At 38.0% G+C, this 20,207-nt stretch overlaps 1 protein-coding gene across 1 annotated transcript; it reads right to left on the bottom strand.

Moving 5' to 3' along the window:
* Positions 1 to 3,477: 3,477 nt before the first annotated feature.
* Positions 3,478 to 19,909, bottom strand: LOC109068651 (membrane-bound transcription factor site-1 protease-like). The gene is made up of 23 exons (XM_042775244.1): positions 19,740 to 19,909; positions 16,845 to 17,360; positions 14,275 to 14,532; positions 11,869 to 12,087; positions 11,660 to 11,770; positions 11,393 to 11,502; positions 10,862 to 10,978; positions 10,625 to 10,692; positions 10,421 to 10,523; positions 9,551 to 9,702; positions 8,222 to 8,383; positions 7,799 to 7,943; positions 7,507 to 7,695; positions 7,152 to 7,324; positions 6,892 to 7,007; positions 6,617 to 6,773; positions 5,784 to 5,908; positions 5,598 to 5,675; positions 5,341 to 5,481; positions 5,059 to 5,190; positions 4,527 to 4,653; positions 4,269 to 4,399; positions 3,478 to 4,166 (listed from the first exon to the last, which is right to left on the bottom strand). Exons 2-23 carry the CDS (start codon positions 17,062 to 17,064, stop codon positions 3,955 to 3,957), a joined length of 3,246 nt encoding a protein of 1,081 aa, XP_042631178.1. The 5' UTR covers positions 17,065 to 17,360; positions 19,740 to 19,909; the 3' UTR covers positions 3,478 to 3,954.
* Between the last annotated feature and the right edge of the window lie 298 nt (positions 19,910 to 20,207).

Genomic DNA, 20,207 nt, shown 5'->3' with positions numbered 1-20,207 from the left:
GTTCATCCCTGTTTGGCTCACTCACTCTCTGAGGGAGATCAAACTTTAGCTCGGGTGAATGAGGGGTGGGAGGCTGGTGTTTCAGGCCAATCAACCGCTCTTCCACTATCTCCAGAAACGAACCCAATTTGATTCATCAGTAATTTACTGAAAAGCATTTGGGTTCATGCATTTCTTTAATTTACAGCGGTAATGTTGTTCATAATCCTAACTTTAGGCTCTAGATTTAGGTTCATCCATTTGTTTCTTATAAGGCATTGCGATAAAAGTTAAATATTAAAATACTAAAAGACATTTTTTGGAATATTCAGTGGCCGTTTGCATAAAGGCTAGTCTTAAATTGGTCATCTACATTTTTTATTTATTATTTGTGATTAGTTGTTTGTTGTTTTGTTTGGTTTAATGTGGGTTTTTATTTGTTGATTTACATTTATTCTTTAAGACTAGTCATAACTTTGCATATTTCACTCCACTGGCGCAAGAGACTCACTGTCACTCCTTTGGATCCCAAGAAAATCCCAAGAAAGCCTGGGAACTTTCCAGGCATGAGGGACAAGTGGAACATGTGACCTCCTTTATGACAAGATTTGGGAAATCCACTTAAGCACAGATAACTGGTCAATGCGGCGTCTCATGTCATTAACCTCTATCAGGGTTGTGGCACCTACTGAGGTGTTATGGAGGCCCATTTTTCGCAGGCTATTCTGGCCATTAAAATCATCAAGAACGAGATTTAGAGAGACTTCGTCTCCCAACTTTCTTCTAATATCCCACAGATTTCATGGGGCCTGAAGTCAAAAGAGAAGGGCAGGACCAATTAGAGACAGTGTTGATCTGATTTAGAGTGAAAAACCCCAGTGGTTCAGTTAACTGTGGAGGTGCCTGTTGGGGGGATGAAGTTAGGGTGTGTCTGTGTGTGTTTGTCTGAAGAATAGTCTGAAGAATGCTTTTTACCTGCTCCATGAATACTGCTTTCAGCTAGTAACAATGATTCCCTGCGCTTGATAAAACACAGTGGACCAATAAATATTTACAGATAAATGGCAAAAAAAACCATCCATAGCCTAATAAATATTTACAGAATACAGATAAATTAAAAAAAAATTAATGATGAATAAAAGACATTTTTTTTTTTTTATTTTTAATTTTTGTTTGTTAGTGTATTTTGAATGTTTGTGTAAAAATATTAAGCAGCAAAAACTGTTTTCAACACTAATGAGAAATGTTTCCCGAGCACCAAAGCAGCATATTAAAATGATTTCTGAAAGATCATGTGACACTAAAGACAAGAGTAATAGCTGCTGAAAATTCAGCCTCACAGGAACAAATATTATATTAAAGAATGTGTTTTAAGCAGCATATTAAAATGATTTCTGAAAGATCTTTGGTGCCTTGATACAAAGATATATGAACAGCCTATATGTTCAGTGTTGGTGTTCTGTGTTTTAACCACGATATATGACAGCACATATGTTTGTGTGTGGTGTAATGAAGATAAACACAAAAAGATGGACCAAGTCAAACATGTCTTTCCTCCAAAAAATTTGTGGTGAATTGAGTGATTTTGTTACAGCTTCATTCATCTTATTTTACACATGTATTTTACACAAACTAAGAACAAATAGGTTCATCCATCATCGAAAGGAGCAAAAGTAACATAGGTTAACCGTTTGCATAGGCACTTTTCATACATGGTCCTTCTGAGATAAATTTAGGTTTTCATGAGCTGTATAAAAGTTCATTAGTTTCCATAATGTAATAAAAAACCTGAAATATTTCATATATTTTAGATTCATTGCACACCAACTGAAAATATTTCAGGTCTTTTATTGTTTTAATACTGATGATTTTGGCATACAGCTAATTTTTTGAAAACCCAACCTTCCTATCTCCAAAAATTAGCATCATAATGAAAAAAGGTTAGGCTCTAAACGAGCTATTAAGCAATCATCTGAATTAAAAATTAATTAACTTTTTTTCTCTAAAAACCTGCAAAAGATTCCTGAGGGTTGCATAAAAACTAGTCTTAAATTGGTCATTACTCAAAACCGCAATCATGGGTCATAACTGCCATCCAGTTTCAGGCCATCATGTACACCCTCAAGCGAAGAGGAATTAAACACAGAAATCAATTTCTGAACGAATAGGCTGTTCCCTCGGAGTGCTGTGGTCTGAGGCACCTCACTGGGAAGTCTGTGGGAGGAAAAAGAAAATGTGGCAAAAAAATTCTGCACAACGAGAAGAGGTGACCGGACCCTGAGGAAGATGTGTGGAGAAGGACCAATTTCAGACCTTGGGGGATCTGCGGAAGCACAGGACTGAGTCAGGGAGTAGAAACATGAGCTACCGTGCACAGGCTCTGTTAACCTCTATCAGGGTTCGTCACCTGAAAGGATTTTCGCAGGCTGACCTGGGCTACAGAGAAGGATCACTGGACTGTTGCTCAGTGGACTCCAAAGTACCCCATCACTTGAAAGCAAATTAGTTGCATGTCATTCGGAAATCAAAAGAGCCAGAGTCTGGAGGAAGACTGGGGAGAGGAAATGCCAAAATCTGAATCCAGTGTCAAGTACCCACAGTCAGTCAGTTATGGTCTGGGGGTGCCATGTCTGTGTGGGATTGTTGGTCCACTGTGTTTTATCAAGGGAAACTCAATGCAGCTAAATTTCTTACACTTTCAGCAGTAACTTCACGCTTCCAATGCGGATAAAAAAGCTTTATGGAGATGACAGAATTCGTTTTAATTAAACGACCTGGCACCTGCTCACAGTAAAAACAGTCACATTGGTGAAATATGTCTTTACTGTCACCATGGAATTAAAGTGCTCTTTCTCCTGCCAACTCTCCTGACCTGAACCCAAATTTTGAAATCTGTGGGATATTTTGAAGAAAAATATTGAGAGAAAAAAGACCCAACACTAATGAGAAATGTTTCCCGAGCTTAAAGCAGCACTATTCGAAGCATCCTGGGCCTCCATAACACCTCACAAGTGCCATAGGCTGATTGCCTCCATGAACCACGCCGCATTGAAAGAATTTCTGAAAAATAATTCCCATTAAAGGTATTGGTTTGTAACCTGAACAAAGATTATTTGAAGGTTGACTTTGTTTGTGGTGTAAAAAACATTTTCTTTTATGTGTGTTTGGTTTTTATTCTGTTAAAGGTGTTTGTTTTGTAACATGTTTTTGTGTTTTGTGTAATGAAGTTTGTTTGTGTGTGGTGTAATGGTGATATATGTAATAAGGGTGTTTGGTTTGTATATTTTTATGCAATGAATTTGCACAAACAAATATATGAAAGTTTAATTTTTATCATTACATTATGGAAAATAATGAACTTTTATCACAATATGCTAATTTTTTGAGAAGGACCTGTACTTCTGATGGTTTACCTGAATCATCCCTTGTTCTTGTTTTTTCCCCCCAATGTAATGTTATATGAAGACTGTCATCTAAGATTTATTACAAAGACAGAGGCAGGTTTTCTTGCTTTATATCGGATAAGATATATTTAAAACATTGATAATTCCACACCAACAACAGTGAAATCATGATGCTATTTACAAAAGATGTAAGCACACAACCGTTTTATAAAAACACAGTCTGACTGAATACAAAAATGAGGACATGTGGAATCAAGTCCAATATGTTGATCAAGGAAACTGAATGGCGGGTTTCTGTTGTCCGATTTGACATAGGAAGCAAGGGTCAATAGTCAATTATTCATCAATAAATTAAAAAAGGAAACATTCCTCCATTTGGTCACTAAACTGAAAGGCAAGTGTTGAATAAAGACAAGAGAGGGAACACTGATGTCCAAACAAGGCCTTCATCTGGGCGCAGGTGGCTGGTTCATCTCCAGAATGTACAGACACAGCCCTTCAGATCTCATTATCATGTGGTTACGGCATCACACACACACCATTAGTTTGTCCAGATGTGGTATGTGGTGGATCATACGGTGGGGTTTTTGCCTGACTGAGGGGTTTGTTGTTGCTGTTGTTGAAGGTAAAGCGGTCGTTTCACTCTTGGTTTCCTGCGTTTTGGCTTGCTCTTGGCCTTGGTCAGCTGCACCACAAAGAAGGAAAGAACAACCATGGCACCAAGAAAAGCAAACATTGGGATGGTCTGGCCCACCTCTTGATTATAGCGGCCGGGCATTATTCCTGAGAAAAACACAGACATGGATTACTGCAATGTGCTGGCCGAATTCTGGTTGACATCTGGTTGATTATTTCCTAAACATGCAGCAAAAGTTCCTTCCTCACCTCCAGGGATGTCCCAGGCTCCACTTTCTCCAGGAGACAGAGGTCGAACCTGAGGCCGATATGGCCTCACATCAGGCAAAACAACCTTGTCCATGTCCACTGACAGTAGTTTCTGGTGCTTCCACAGATTGCTGAGAACAAATTAAGGTCAACAATCCTTGTCAGATGTTGATATTAAAAGACAAGGCATCCAAATTTAGATTTGTTTCCACTGACAGTGCAGTAGTTGAGAATGGCAGCGGTCTCATGTGTACTGACCTGGGAGCAGTCTCATTAAGCGGCTGGGGTTTAGCCCAAGACAGATGAGGACATGCAGGTAGAGGACGAGGCTTAGGGTCACCCAGATGAGCCTCCAGCACTTTGGAGTAACGGTAGAGGTGATTACCTATCAAAATAATAAAATATATATACTCATCACCATCATCATCAGATTAAAATCCAATTCATAAAAATGAATTCACTCATTAAATGAATTAAAAATAATGAATTAAATTAAATATAAATGACTTCTAATAATGAATTAAAAAGTTATAATAATAATTTAAAGATAATGAATTACAATAAACTGAAAATAATGCATTAGTAAAAATATAATTAATAAATAATGAAAGTACTGAAAAATAATGAATGAATTGAAAATGCATTAAAAGAATTACAAATAAAATGACTAAATTAATGAAATAAAATATATACATTAAAAATAATTAGTTAAAATAAAATGAAAATTTAAATGCATTACAATGAATTAAGAATAAATACAGTACTGAAAAAATTATTAAATAAGTATCACCTTCCAATCTCTGTGGCAATGGCCTGTCTGTGCCTGTAGGGGGCGCCACTCTGTTTTTAGAGTGGGTGAGGCTGGGTGGAGACATGCTATAGGAAGTGTACTGCAGCAGAGCATCCAGAAGCCAAAAACAGTCTAAATGGAGAAAAGAGAACTCAAACACATTTAATTAAATTAACATTTCGAAACATTAATATTTAGTGGGGCTAGTTTTTTTAAACTCTCTCTCTCTCTCTCAGGCTTGTTTTCCCAAATTGTGAGCTTACATACACAAATGGCCATTACCTTTCTGTCTATGACTGTCATCAATACAGTTGGAGTCTCCGTAGAGTGCTATGCGGCCTCCCCCCTCAGAGGGTGTTTGGTACAGTCCAAGCACAGGCACATTTTCCACCACTGCTGTCTCTTGTTTCAAGACTTCCAGACCTAGAAATTTTGAGAATGTCAGATAACAATAACAAGAGGATTAGACGCAGCCTTTAGCTGGTCTCCATGGATACAGCAGTGATCTGAGGTGTACGATGACAGCAGGTGCCGTGTACCTTGATCCTTTAAGGTCTGAGCAATGACAATCCCACCCTCAGGAAAACGAGCGATGCTGCACCCCGAGGCATAATACACTAAAAGCAAAAGATATGGTACATTATTGAAATCTATTTTTTTTTATCATGTATTTAATAAGAATCTATGATATAGCTATGTTATAGCGAAAAGTTATAGAGTCTTACTTTCATGATCTGACATTGTGAAGTCACCCTCATACAGACCATCACTGAAGGCCATACCCCACACTGAGATCAGGTCATTCAAGGCCGGCACGTTAGCGCCCCCTGTGTCCGGCATCCACCATTGCCTGCAAATGTGTAACACACCCGTTTCAAAATTTGCCTTTATTTGATAAACAAAACATGATTGTCCTGAATTGGACACTTTACAAAGAGGCCCATTTAAAAGTATTTGTCACATCCAATAATAGAAACCACACAATTTTAATCCCCCCAAAATGGCATTAGTTTTTAATTAGGGCACTTAAATACCCTAATGGGAAGCACAATTTATTTAAATTAGGACAGGAAAACAGAAGATAATAGGAAAATTATGAAAACCATCGCTGAATAAAAATGTCAGGTGAAATCACAATTAATCAAGTAATTAGCAAGGCAGTCTTGACACAAATTACTGTCTATTGAAACGCTAAATTTCTGTGCCATAGCATTAGCTAGGTTTTCTGCCATATACTGTGATGTCCAAACAGTGTCAGAACAACTGAAATATAAGGTTTTTTTTTTTTTTAAACCTAAAGAATTAGTAAAAGGTTACAGCATTAAAGTAATAAGTAAGAAAAATATTTCCCATGAAATAGAAATACATAATTATTAACATTATTATTATAAATGTTATGTTTTCATAACATTTTTTCTTTAAACATACAGACCTCAGACTATTGGACCCCAATGAACATTTCCCAGGATTACATGCTGTACAGTGGACTAATGAATCATTTTTTAAAGATTGAGACAGTGACACAAAAGATTACAGTATGCCTTAATGTTCTCAGTACCTGGTGTTCTCATCATAGAACTTGACTTTTCTCATGACTGATGTGTTGTACCAGTCACTGAAGATGATGAGAGACAGGCCGTTATCTATGTCTCTCCTCAACTTGGTGATTTCCTCTGGAAAATACTCTTCCTCACTGTCTACCATCAGCAAGGTCCCTATAAACATGCAGAGACAAATGACAGCTGATTTCAATCACTACTTACACCATAAAACCAATTCATCTTCAAGACAGAATTCTTTCTACAGAAAACACTCCACTAGATGAACACCTACCATACTGACTGGCATCAAAGCATGTGATTGGTGCACCCAAGACCTCGACAAAGTAGCCCATGCTGCGAAGGTGCTGATACATGTCTCTAAAGTTAGTGTGAATATGATCACCATTCTTCAAAACAAGAGAAAACCAATGTCGGAAAAAGGTTTCTAGAAACAAGCTATGAAATGCTGCCCTCTAGAGATTCTTTTTTACAGTGCAATGCATTTTCTAACAACTAATTGAATGTAGATTATTTTTGGTGGTTGAGGCTCACCAGTCAAGTGGATCGTTCTTCATACGCAGGTTGTCTCGGGGGAAGTAGCCAGGCGGGTAGCGTAGGTTGTGGTACTGATCCCACAGAATCCTCTTACTACGTGGCGGAGTTGGGACAATCTTTACCTTCACTGGTAACTTCACAGTAGAGGTCATCTCGCCACCTATTTCTGACTGGAAACAAACACACGAAAAACAGATCATGATCTCAAATTACACTACTACAGGTTGAAAGAAGTGTGGTCATACACCAATAAAATTAACTTATGATTTAAATAGAAGAGCACTATAAATACAAATTAAAAATAGCAAATTATCATCTTACTGGAGATTTCAGGGACAGCACTGTTACTTACATCATTCTCTGCTGGTGAGGCCACTGTAACCATGACATGACCCTGAGCGATGCCTTCCCACGATGCAGCTTTCTTGGCCACAGATATGGAAACAGCCAGGTATCCGGCCCAGGGCCAGAGTACAGGTGAGTAAGACACCGCCACATCCACATAATCCCCATTCTGAGGAAGGTAGGGTTGCCAGATGGGCTGCGGATGTAAAACATAACTGAGCTTAATCAAATGGACCATGACTGTTTGAAATGACAATTTAATGTAAAATGTTGCGGTCTATCCATTTATTACTTCCTACCTTGTCCACAATCCTTCCAGTCACACCCATACCATTAAGAATGGTCACGTTGACAATTGTCGGCATGCCACCGTAGTAAATAGGCTGAGAGCAGTAGGGCCACATGTACGGGCACTCTGTCAAATCTATGTAGCTCGGACTCAGGCTAAAGAAAAAAAAAGAAAAAAAAAAAAAACACCATTAGAAATTCAATAGAAGACGATGACCTCACTGAGAGCCAGTGCAACATAATGAACCGGGTTAATCTACTCTATAATCAGGCTGGAACATAATTAAATCTTAATGAGCATGCGACAGAGATGCCGGCTACATTTTAAATGGACCAATTCAGCATACATGAATAAGATAATGTGAGCATGCTACGTGAGCAGAATGCTAGACAAAGAGCAGAACACTATATTTGTGGGTGTGCCAGAGACATACCTGGCTTGTGGCTTGTAGCTGTTAAGGATCTGATAGGCTCTGAGTAAATCGAGTTTGCCATGGCCCTGCTCAAACATGTTGACGCCTGGCAGCCTGCGTGCCGAGGCGATCAGGGCCTGCTTCATACTGGCCGGGTTCACCAGCTCTCTGTTCAACACAGTGCTGGAAAGACAAGACAAACATGGCTCATTTAAATGGATGTGGGTTGATGGGATATCATTACAGTGCAACCGCGGTTTGAGGACCGGAAAACAGACTTAAAAGAAACACTGGGACATGGTGACTCAGAGGCCATAAAGCAAAGAAGCAGATGGGGTCAAGTACCTATGAGAGACTAATACAAATGAATGAGATAGAAAGGAAGAGAACTGAAGGAGGTGAAATGAAAACATTATAGTGGAAACACCGACAAATTAGGTTAGCCCATCACAGTCTGGGAGGATGGACTACATCAAATATATAGCAAGAGCTAAGATAGTAAAAGAGAAACTATGTCATTCAATTCCCAGTGGAAAATAAGATTGATTCTGTCAATTCATTTGTTTCTTATTTGTCTTTTCTTGCAGGATGAATTTATTTTTCTCTCATAAGAACAAAGGGGAAAAAATAAGGCACTTGAGCAGAAAACCATAGGTTTAGGGGACTAATTTATTTAGTTCAACTTCATATCAGTTGTGTGTGAGTGGTGTGTTTATAGCAATAATTGCACAAAGTACAGGTGAGCTCACTATCAAACACTATCAGCGCCCTGATAAAGCAGCAAACACAGACCTAATAATGAAACCCTGATCTGAAAAGTGGATATAAAATGTCCACACCTGGCATAATTAAAGTGCACTCCCATTTATTAAGTATATAGGCATGAAATCAAACACCCCTAATTAAGGTGTTGAGTATTTAAGATTAGATATATTTTTTTTGAAGTAGAAGAATTTAGTACTTTTATTCAGCAAGGAAGCATTAAATAGATTTCTTTTTTAAAGGTGAGAAAGACATTTACACTGTTACAAGTAGTTTATATTTCTAATAAATGCTGTTCTTTTGGACTTTCTATTAATCAAAAAAACATGAAAAAAAAAGTCATCACTTTTCACAAAACTATTAAGATTATAATAAAAAGAAATATTTCATAAGCACTGAATCAGCATATTAGAATGATTTCTGAAAGATCTTAAGAGTAGAGTAATGGCTGTGGAAAATTAAGTTCTATTAAGTCCTACAAAACAAAACTACAATTGGACAATAATCTGAAAGTGAGTTTGTGAATGTTAATGCAAAGTAATTTGGGAAATTTGTCAGTTTCATATTATTTTTGTTCATCTATCTCACCTGGCCAGTAGTGTGACAGCTCCTGCCACTACAGGTGATGCAACACTGGTGCCAGAGAGAGAACGACAGCCCTCCTTCAATCCTGAGCCACGCACACCAGAGCCGTATGTCACAATGTCAGGCTTCACCCTGCCATAGCCACCTGGCAGCTCCTGATCAACAGACAGCACAGAAAGCAAAACAATGATTAAACTGAGCCGACAAGACAGACTGACAGATACTGTGACGAGTGGGAAAGAGAGCAGCATGTTACATCAGTAGACATTAAATTTAAATTCAGCAGTCATACATGGCCAGCAAGAGTGCACTTCTTTATATTGCTACTGGGATGCTGGCAAGTTCGATAATAAACTGATTCACAACTCAGATTCAAATTTTTAATTGCATCATTGCCCAAGTTTTTTTTATGAAATCCAAAATATATTTTGGTAAACGTTTATTATTTCAATGGTGTATCTTAATAAAACACGCCTTGATTATTTTACCTAGACTACAATTTAATTGTAATTCTATTTTTTAGCAATATCACCCAGTTCTTTAAATGGGAAATCCATTTTTAATATCTTATATCTCAAGGACATTCATTTATATGCAACTTTATTGAAAATCTACAAAGCTGTAATTCTTTGAACAACTTCAAAGGTGCAATAGAGGGTTTTTACTGAGTCTTTTGAAGTACATGTACATCTCTTCAATTTATTCTCCTTCCTGAAGCACGGGAGGCTAGGTATCTCCAACTCTGTGCAGCAGGAGGTGTCTGTCTGCCCTTTTTAGGTCAGACCAAAATGCACAAACAAGTTCTAACTGGCCTCTTTATGCAGCTGCACAGGAAAATGCAGTAATGTGAAGTCACCAAAAGACAGGACGCACCCATGTTGTCATGCCCCGGGATGAGAACCTGGCAATGTTGTCCTCAAAATCGATCCCTCCAACACCAATTACATCCATCTGATCTGCTGGATTGTTCAGAGTTCTGGAAGACACAAATAAAGTAAAAAAAAAAAAAAATCAACAGGTATGTTGGGAATATTGGCCAAATCTATAATAATTTGTCCTTAAAACTACTTTTCTTACCCATAGAGTGGGCCATCATTGCCAATAGCAGATACCATAATCACTTTGTTGGCTGTGAGCTCCCAAACCTAGTTAAACAAGAGTTTTTATTAGAGCACTACATTTCAGAGAGCATAAACATTGATGTACAGTGTATTTTTACACTGCACCTTTATTAAAATTGTTTGGCTCTTATCAAAATTGCTTTGGACAAAAGCACCTGCTGAATGAATAGATGTCAATTTAATTTGTCCATACCTTATCAACAAAAGGATGGTCCATAAAGTCTGGTCCCCCTATACTGAGATTTAAGACATCTATCTTCTTCAGGATGGCATAGTTAAAGGCATCTAAGAACCAGGAGGTGTAGGACACCTAAGAAGAAGAAAAAAAAAAAAAAAAAAGAAGAAGATGAACATATGCGTATGTGAAATTGTTTGGTTTACCACATTCTTCAAAAGAGCTTCTTTTGTGTTCAGCAGAAAAAAGAAATCCATACAGGTTTGGAACAACTTGAGGACAAGTAAATAACAGATTTTTCATTTGGGTGAACTATCCCTTTCAATCTAACATGCTGATTTGGTGCTCAAGAAACATTTCTTATTATCAATGTTGAATACAGTAGTGCTGCTTAATACTTTTTGTGAAAACTGTGTTACATTTTTTAAAACATTAATTTACATGCTTATCCAGAAAGGATGCATAAAATTGATTAAAAGTGACAGTAAAGACATTTTTAATCCTGAAAAGTGGTTGTATAGGATCAGGGATTTGAGTGTTGTGTGCTACCTGGTTATTAGTAAAAACCCTGAAGATATGAAGTTCAGAATCAGGAGCGAATCCCTGGCACTCTCTCATGCTGGCAATAACCCCAGCAACAAAGGTACCATGACCCAACCCTGAAGAAAGAATGTGAGACAGACAAAGATAACAGAATGATTAATGTTCGTAATCTGAAGAATTAATCTGGGTTGATTCAGTCAACTTCACTCAGAGGACAATAATGATTGTTTAAATGGGTTTAAACTTGTCTCATGACATTGTTTCATGTCTAACCATCATCCAGTGTTTTCTCGTTGGTCCAGTTGGTTCTTTCTTTAACATTCTTAAAGTGTGGGTGCTTCTCACTCAGCCCAGTGTCAAATACTGCTACCTTCACCCCAGAGCCTGCATGCGAACACAAACAGGAACACAAGCTTCATCGTAAACCTGATCTCCCAAAGGAGTAGAACATTAACTACAACAGCCTATTCTTTAACACATACCAGTGTATCCCATCTGCCAGAGCACATCTGCTTGCAGTATCTGGGCGACATGTCTGGGGATGGCCCGTAGGAGACGGCGACTGGAGTGTCTTCCTGTAGCATGCCAGAATCCAGAGCCTAGAGAAAGACTGGTTCTCCTAAGCGGCCTTGATGACTGCCATGACTGCCACTTCTGCATCCAGCGCGTGTCATTGCACGGGGACGCCCCATCAGTGCCCGCTGAAAGAGAAAATGATTGAAAAAATTATTCACAATTATATTTCATCCCATTTGATAATTTTATTTGTGCCATGGATCTACTGTATTATAAACAGCATAAAAGATCCTCTACTGGCTGACACTTCTGCCAACCCATATTATATGCTGTAATTTAACCAGGCCCAAAGGAGATGGATTATTAAAAATGCTCACTTCAAATAACGTCTTTCAATTTTTTTGAACTATCATGTAATTTATCACTCTTTCAGGCCCTGTTCCCCATTTAATCTGCATTTATATTCACTTTATAAGGCCACATATTTATTTCTTCTAACTCAAGAGCACTTTTACACCATCTCTGTAGACACCATCATACCAGAACTTTTAAAAAAAAAAAAAGCCAAAAAAAAAAAAAAACTCAACAAGGATTTTTTTATTAATTTAACTACGTACCTGCCCCAGTAATATAATATAATATTGTAGTATAATAATATTGATTGTATTGTTATATCATCTAATTTTTAAATACTTTTGCTGGAAAAAAGATGTCATAGAATAACCCTTTCTAACTGTTTGCAAGACTAGCTAGATAACTATAACTTGGCAACATATATAAATCAACTGAATTCAACAAAACTGGCCCTAAGTAACAATGATCTAAAGCAGATTTTTTTTAAAAAGGCAGTAAATGGAAAAAAAAACTGGCATAGTATCAGATTCTGTCCATTTGTCTAACACCAACCTAACCACACAGTATCAACATCTACACCTTCATTTGCATTTTTATTGTCTCTTTGAATAACTTCTGGCGGGACCAGAGATTGGGTAGAATATTTTAGTTTTTTTTTTCCCCAAACAGAGCAGAGCGATAATAACAGTGATCAAATATTTATACATGCACTTATACATAGAAGAACTGAAAAGTGAAGAGTTAATAAAAAAATAAAATAAAAAATAAAAAACTCTTGTAAAGTGCAGGTGCAGCACTTGGAATGAAATCGTAGGTGTTCAAGCGAGCAAACCACTTTGACCAGCTCTGACATGTCAGTCTTCCTCTCTGGCTCATTACTGCTCATTAATTCCCCCTCAAGCTATACAGACGAGACTAGTGCATATACTGTAATTATATTACATTTCAATCCCCCACTCGTGCCCATGTAGAGCTGACATCAACATCATTTAAATGATAATTACTTGCATATATGCTCTCAAACTGTGACCAGGGGTTATTCTTAGAGGCACTTTGGTTTCAGTAATAAGAACAAAAAAACATCATTAGCTGCTACTAGTTGGCTCTCTTTCTCTAAGCTGTGCTATGTATAGACTGTGGATGAAGAGTGAGATACACTAGCGTGTGTGGGTGCAGACTGCAGGAGCCAGACTCATAAGCAGCTCCTTGAGAATTATTCCAGAGTGCTGCTGTCTGCAAAAATATATTTTAGCTACATTATGAGAAAGTGATGAGAGAGAAAAAATGAGCACTTTAAAAATAAAAATAAATGTATTGGGTTCTCTTCGATGACCAGTGATGTCCAATACAAGAATGGACTTATTCAATAGATATGGCTTTTTTAAGTGAATCAAAAGAACCAATTGGAGAATCAAACGGCATTGAACACAAGACTCCAAACTTTCAAATGGCAGTTTACACTACAAAATGAATAGTAGCACAGCAGTAAACATCAGATAAGCATTATACAAAAGCTGTGTTTCTTGTTTAGGGTGCTGGGAAAGGAAGATGTAAATAGAGAGGAAGTCATTCTATTATTATACAGGAGCGGTGCTAGTGTGCTAGTAAACAGATCACTCTCCCAGAGTCTCACCGCTGACAGCAGATTTGCATGGAGGTGCGATTTCTTTTTTTATTCTAGTGGTGGGGAACTCAAAGACAGAACATTTTCACCTCAAACACTTCTGAAAGCCATTTCCTTCACCCCATGCAGTAAATAAACACTTCCTATTCTGCTCACCCCCTGCTGAGGACTTTCCTCCCTGCAGTCACCCCAAAGAGAGCTGGGGAGGAACAAATTGCACGTAACCTGTGTGACCCGTGCACAGCACTGCAGGTTTCAGTGTGATTTATAAATATCATGCTATGTACTAAGAATACTATGTTTTAGTACATTTCAGTAAGGCATAGTACAGAATGATAACAGTATTATGCTCATAATCTCAATGTCAGTGTTATGACAGTACAGTACTACTTACAGTCAGTCAGTTTGAGGCTGCGGAGGACCATGCGCTGGGGCGTCACTCGTTTGATGTAGGGGTGGTCCTGAAGGGTGAGCAGGCTGCTGCGGGCATCCTGACGGATCTCCACCACCTCAAAGTCACTGGGGTAATCGCTGGCAGGATTGTCCCGCCGTACGATGCGCCAGTTCACTGCATCCACATCCCGCAGGGCGCTGCTGATGAAATCACTGCGTGCCTTGGCTGTGAAGTATCCATTAAACGCAACAATGTACTCTAGAAAAGACAAAGAGAGAGACCAGAAGAAATTGCTAAATCTCACAGGACAACTGCACTTGTATTTACTGAGGAATGCAACTTCAGCAAGGTTTAGCATTCACTTTAGCATTGGGCCCAAACAGAGACAGAACGAGACGTCAAGACATCATTCAAATGGATTCAATCTTGCATTAACAACCACAATAGAGCCTTTAACAGAAATAACGTCTGCTGAGTGAAACTTTAGGACAGGGTGGGTATAGAGGAACACCCAGTCTTTCTTTACTCAACAAACCTGAACAGAGAGACTATCAGAATGCCTTGAAATATGGCCATCCTCCAGAGTGCTTAACGCAACTTATAACAAAGCCAACAGTACATGGGAGAATGCAATGCAGAATACATTAAGAGTTTAGTGGCTTTGGGGACAACAGAGAGAAACAAATGCAAATAATAAAAAAAATACAATTAAAGTCACCATGAAACGCAAATTAATCTAGGCCTATTTTCTAAAATGCATGTGAACAATTCATCCATGCATATTTCTTTTTTTTTTAAATGACCATAATTCTCAATCAAAGGTCATATCAAAAACAAGTCCTACATCTATTGTTGTTGACATTTAAAGCTGCATGACCAATCTTTTAAGCACATTTATCTATCATTTGGTAGGACCTAATTCAAGTAGGCAGATGTCAACATGAATAGGATGCATGCAATCATTCTCGAACCATGAACAAAGGGAAAAAACAACCCAGACAACTGAACTGGTTCTCTTGCAACAATAAAGTGTTTTGTATGGTACATTTATGGCTATAGAGAGAACAAAACTATAAAATTAATTTTCTATGATGAACCACTTAATGTTCAACATAAAATATGTCCTGAAGGAAAACCAGAACGAAGATTGAAAATATTCAGTCAGACTAGCAGACAATGTGGTTTGTTCAAAACTGAATTTACAAGAAACTTCATACTAAACAATTACAACTGGAACTAATGCCACATAAAATCTCCTTGCCAATCCCACAATTAATAGCTGAGGGTAAGGGAAGTGGGAATAAATTAGGCCTAAACATTAGAAGATGGCACAAAGGGGGCATTCATAGAGCAGCAATCAGGCCACTATAAATAATGTGTTATGTTCTGGTCTTGTATACTCACATCCACACCACACCCAAACTAGTGAAATGTGCACCCTGTTAAAACAACGTCGGACTCAGATGAAGTCTTAGGAATGTACTGCCAACTGTCTGGGCCAGCTGCCAGCAAACACACACAAACACAGAGCATAGGGCACAATCCAGCCAATGAATGAACAGGGAGCTGCAGCACAGTGGAGTACATTACACCAGCACTGTTTGACCTGAAGAGCTCACGTTTTGTCCTGCCCTAAATTACAACAGGAAGAGCAACAGTGGCTTTAAATCCTCACACTCCATAAATGGGTTGACAGCTGATTTTCAGTGCAATAAAATGTTATCATAAACACTAAAAAGTAAATTACAGCACTTAATGTCAGTCAAAAAGGAATTCAGTGTTCTCCTGGCAGTCAAAACCCTTAAAGGGATACTCCATCCCAAAATTAAAATTGTCATTAATCACATGTCATTTCAAACCAGTAAAAGCTTTGTTCATCTTCAGAACACAATTTAAGATATTTTGGATGAAAACAGGGAGGCTTGAGACTGTCCCATAGACTGCCAAATAAATAACAGTGTCAAGGTCAAGGCAGATGGCGTACGCTCTTCTGTATCAGCTGTGCCACAAGGATACGTTTTTGACGTGTATTTACGCTTTGGTTTGAAAGCAAACAGCGCATCGGTGCAGCGCGGCTGATACAGAAGAGCGTACGCCATCTGCGCACTGCTCAGAATTGGCAAAATGTCGCTACGCTGATTTGGAGATACACAGAGGAGAGGAATTGTTGAATAAAGTCGTTATTTTTGATTTCTTCGTGTACAAAAAGTATTTTTGTCGCTTCATAACGTTACGGTTGAATCACTGATGGCAGATGGACTATTCTGACGATGCTTTTCATACTTTCCTGGACCTTGAAACTGTTATTTATTTGGCAGTCTAAGGGACAGTCTCAAGCCTCCCTGTTTTCATCCAAAATATCTTAAATTGTGTTCCGAAGACGAACGTAGCTTTTACGGGTTTGGAACGACATGGGGGTAAGTGACTAATGACAAATTTTATTATTTTGGGATGGAGTAACCCTTTAAACAAACCTCAAACAACTGGCTTACTATAAGCAAAATTAATTCTACTTTTGTCACAAACACAATAAGACAACATTATTAACTTACAAAAATGGCATTACTTACCATGCTTCACCACTTTTGTAGAAAAGTCCAGTTTTAGTGTGAGCTGCGAGCAGTTTGGGCTCAAGAGTGCATCAGCATTTAGAGGAGAAGGAAAGGGTGTTGAGAACGGCCCACTGTCTTCCTCTGTGCCCACAAGAGGCAATCGACCACCTAAAAAGGCCACAAGCAAGCACAGCCGTATGATCATGCTTCCTGCCATCTGTTTCTGGTCATCGCCCATCTAAAGATACAGGTGTCCTCAAAGGTAACAAATGTAAATGTATATTTGCAGTTTTTAAAGAATTTATGTCCAGAATGTTGAGAAGCCTGAATAACACATGGCTTGAGTTTTCATTTCTTTCGGCGTTTTCTCTCCATTGTGTGTCTGTGGTTCAGTGGAGGTGATCAGTGTGGCAGCCTGAGGAGGAGGAGGGGGGCCATCTTCACAAAAAGAGTAAAACAGTCTACTGTAGATCAGGAGGGGTGTTCATCTGGTGATGGGCTTCCTCACAATGACCGAGGGGGTTTTTATGCTTTCTGCAGACAGAGGAGAGACCACACAACAGTTATGCTCAGCTAGTTGCTGAAAAAAAATAAAAATAAAAATAAAATAAAAAATCAAATGACACTTTTACTCAGCAAGGATATATTTAAATTGATCAAAAGTAACAGTAAAGACATCAATGTTTTTTAAAATTTCTACTCAAAGAATCATGAATTTCTCACAGATTCCCAAAAATATTAAGCAGAACAAATGTTTTCAACATTAATACTAATAAGAAATGTGCAGCAAATCAACATATTAGATTGTGACACTGAAGACTGGAGTACTGACTAATGAAAAATCAGCTTTGCTGAGGAATAAATTACATTTTAAAATGCATTCAAAGAGAAAACAGTTATGTTAAAAGGTAATAATATTTTTAGTTAATTATTTTTTAAAATAATAATTGGTTTTTACTGTATGGTCTATCAGATAAATGCAATGTTGGTGAGCATAATAGACTTACAAAAACATTAAAAGACATTATAGTGCAAGCATACAAAAGGACAAGGACTATTTATTTTGAAAATCAAGTGGGCCAATTCTTTGGATCAATAAAAAACCTTTTTGACTGATCATGTGACTTTGTTCATACGTTCAGATCATCTTCACTGAACTCAATACGCTCTTTGGTTCATCTCAAACTATGCTGGAAAACATGATTATCAGGTTTTAAACAAACTTGTGGAGTTCATGCAGGTCAAGTGCTGCCATCATTAAAGACATTTTGAATGATGCTCAAAATCCACCACAAATTGTTAGCCTCAGGATAATGTGAGAAACATTTGTTTAAAAACATGGTCCCCCACCCACAGGCACACATCCAGAGGCTTAGTTTCCCACTAACTCCGGGCTATGAACGCCTGTCCCGTAAGAAGTGGGCTTAACTCAGATGGGCTGAGCGATTATGCAACTCAGTTTTACACCCCAGAGTAAGACCTTAGCCTCCAATATGCACACCATATGGTTCTTTACTACAGACCAGACCACCCTTGCTAGTCACAGGCTGCAAAATAATTGTAAAGACAAAGTTGCCATGAAACAGAAGTGTGATAGTCCTTTCTTCCCTGTTGAGATATAGCCTATATCCAAGTGAAATTGCTTCTTGATGAAGAAAAGAAAAATGTAGGGCAAGACTAAGACTTCATTTTGTCTATTGTAAATGTATTGAATCGTTGTCCTTTGCTACTGGTCCAATCTCATGTGAGAGATACAGGTTGTACCGACAGACTTCTATCTGATGATGTATGCAAAACTTCAACTCCAATCATTTCATTTGTTTAAACGGTTTCTGTGAGTTCAAGTCCATCTGCCTCCATTTTTTGAGTGTAATGGCCACATCTAACACTCTGTGATGACTTCCGGTCGCTACATCCGTTTCACCACAACTTCAAAGGTGGCCAGTGCAAAAAAAGTAAACAGGATGTGAATGTGAAATTCACAAAATCAGTGTTTACTTTGATTCAGTTTGTAGAGAAACACAATCTAGGATGTTAGTGTAACAGGCTTAAGTAATTAAACAAATTCTATCATTTACTTACCCTGTTTGTCTTATTTTCTTGTGTTTTTTTTTTTTTAGTGACTTGACATACAGCCAAGCATGGTGACCAATACTCAGAATTCAGGAAGAATCAAGCTGTTATTCTGTCTGTTATTAATCTAATTTTGGTGAGTAAATTAAAATTTTTATTTTGGGTGAATCATCCCTTTGAAAAAAGCCAAAGACCTTAATCTAGGAAAGCAACAGTAGTTAGACAGCGGGTTAATTAATATGAGCAGCAGGCCTGCGAAAGCCCTTGTTTTCTTAGCCAAAAACACTAGTTATTTAACAAAATAAAGAAACAATGTCATAACTAAATAGTAACTAAAGATCTACTGATAATGTTCTTTTATAAAAAAAAAAAAAATCAGCATTTGAACATCATTTGGAACAAAGCCTTTAAATCGACACTGACAATGTGTAGTTACTGGATGCAGTGTTCAAGTTAGAAGTAAAGATTAAGAACGAATTTAAGGAGTTAATATTTAGATGGACTGTTTTGGTGGGGTAAGTTACCAATCACAACGCTTTGCCTGATGGACAGATCTGAAATTATGTAATGTCTTACTTTTAACAATACATTGCACACAAGCTAATGACATAACTCTAGCAGTCTTGCTAGCTACACCATCAACCAAACAATCAATTTACGTTAAGCGAAGCAGTTTGCCAGAATAGCTCGTTATTTACGATCCCCTCACGTTAAAGTTTATGTTTTTGTCGCTAAAACAGACAAAAGTAGTCTCCCCACCTTCCTGCTACAAGCTAACAGCTAGCTGAGCAAAGCATGAGCATGAGTTCCACATAACCAACAACCCCATATTATACTTACAGTCTGCGGAATGTGCAACAACTGTGCAGGAATTAATTAACTCCCAGAATATGTCGTCTGAAATATTTCATATCTTGGCTTTAGTACATATTAGAACTATGCACAAGCTATTAACGTAAGCTGTAAGACTGTAACGTGAGAAACTGGTATTAAACACAACAACCAGTAGCCAATTATCAAGCGCTGCGTCACGTCTCGACACGGGCGGGATTAGCGTTCAGCCAATAGAAAACGTGAATAGGTCTATGCTTCCATTTGATTGGTTATTGCGATAAATATAATAAGGTGCTTCAGAAGCATGCATGTCAAAGATGCAAGCAGTGATTTTTACCTTAACTAAAAAAGTTGAACAGTAAAATATTACTAATCATATACGTTTGCGTGAGTTGAAGAATCCGGTCATAGCTCAATAAATAGCCTAATAAAAGCTGTTTTATTTTAAATGAAGCGGGTCGCCTCATGGAGTGC

Source organism: Cyprinus carpio, chromosome A18 (genome assembly GCF_018340385.1).
Source record: "Cyprinus carpio isolate SPL01 chromosome A18, ASM1834038v1, whole genome shotgun sequence".
Lineage (NCBI taxonomy): Eukaryota > Metazoa > Chordata > Actinopteri > Cypriniformes > Cyprinidae > Cyprinus > Cyprinus carpio.
The sequence above is the reverse complement of the archived record's forward strand: the minus strand, read 5'-3'. Positions and strand labels throughout refer to the sequence as shown.

Coding starts and splice junctions, on each gene's coding strand:
- LOC109068651 (XM_042775244.1), bottom strand. CDS start 17,064: ATGGGCGATGACCAGAAACAGATGGCAGGAAGCATGATCATACGGCTG. Junction 12,088..14,274: donor CAGCCTCAAACTGACTGACT/GTAAGTAGTACT, acceptor TTTCTCTTTCAG/CGGGCACTGATGGGGCGTCC. Junction 5,482..5,597: donor TCAGACCTTAAAGGATCAAG/GTACACGGCACC, acceptor CAAAATTTCTAG/GTCTGGAAGTCTTGAAACAA.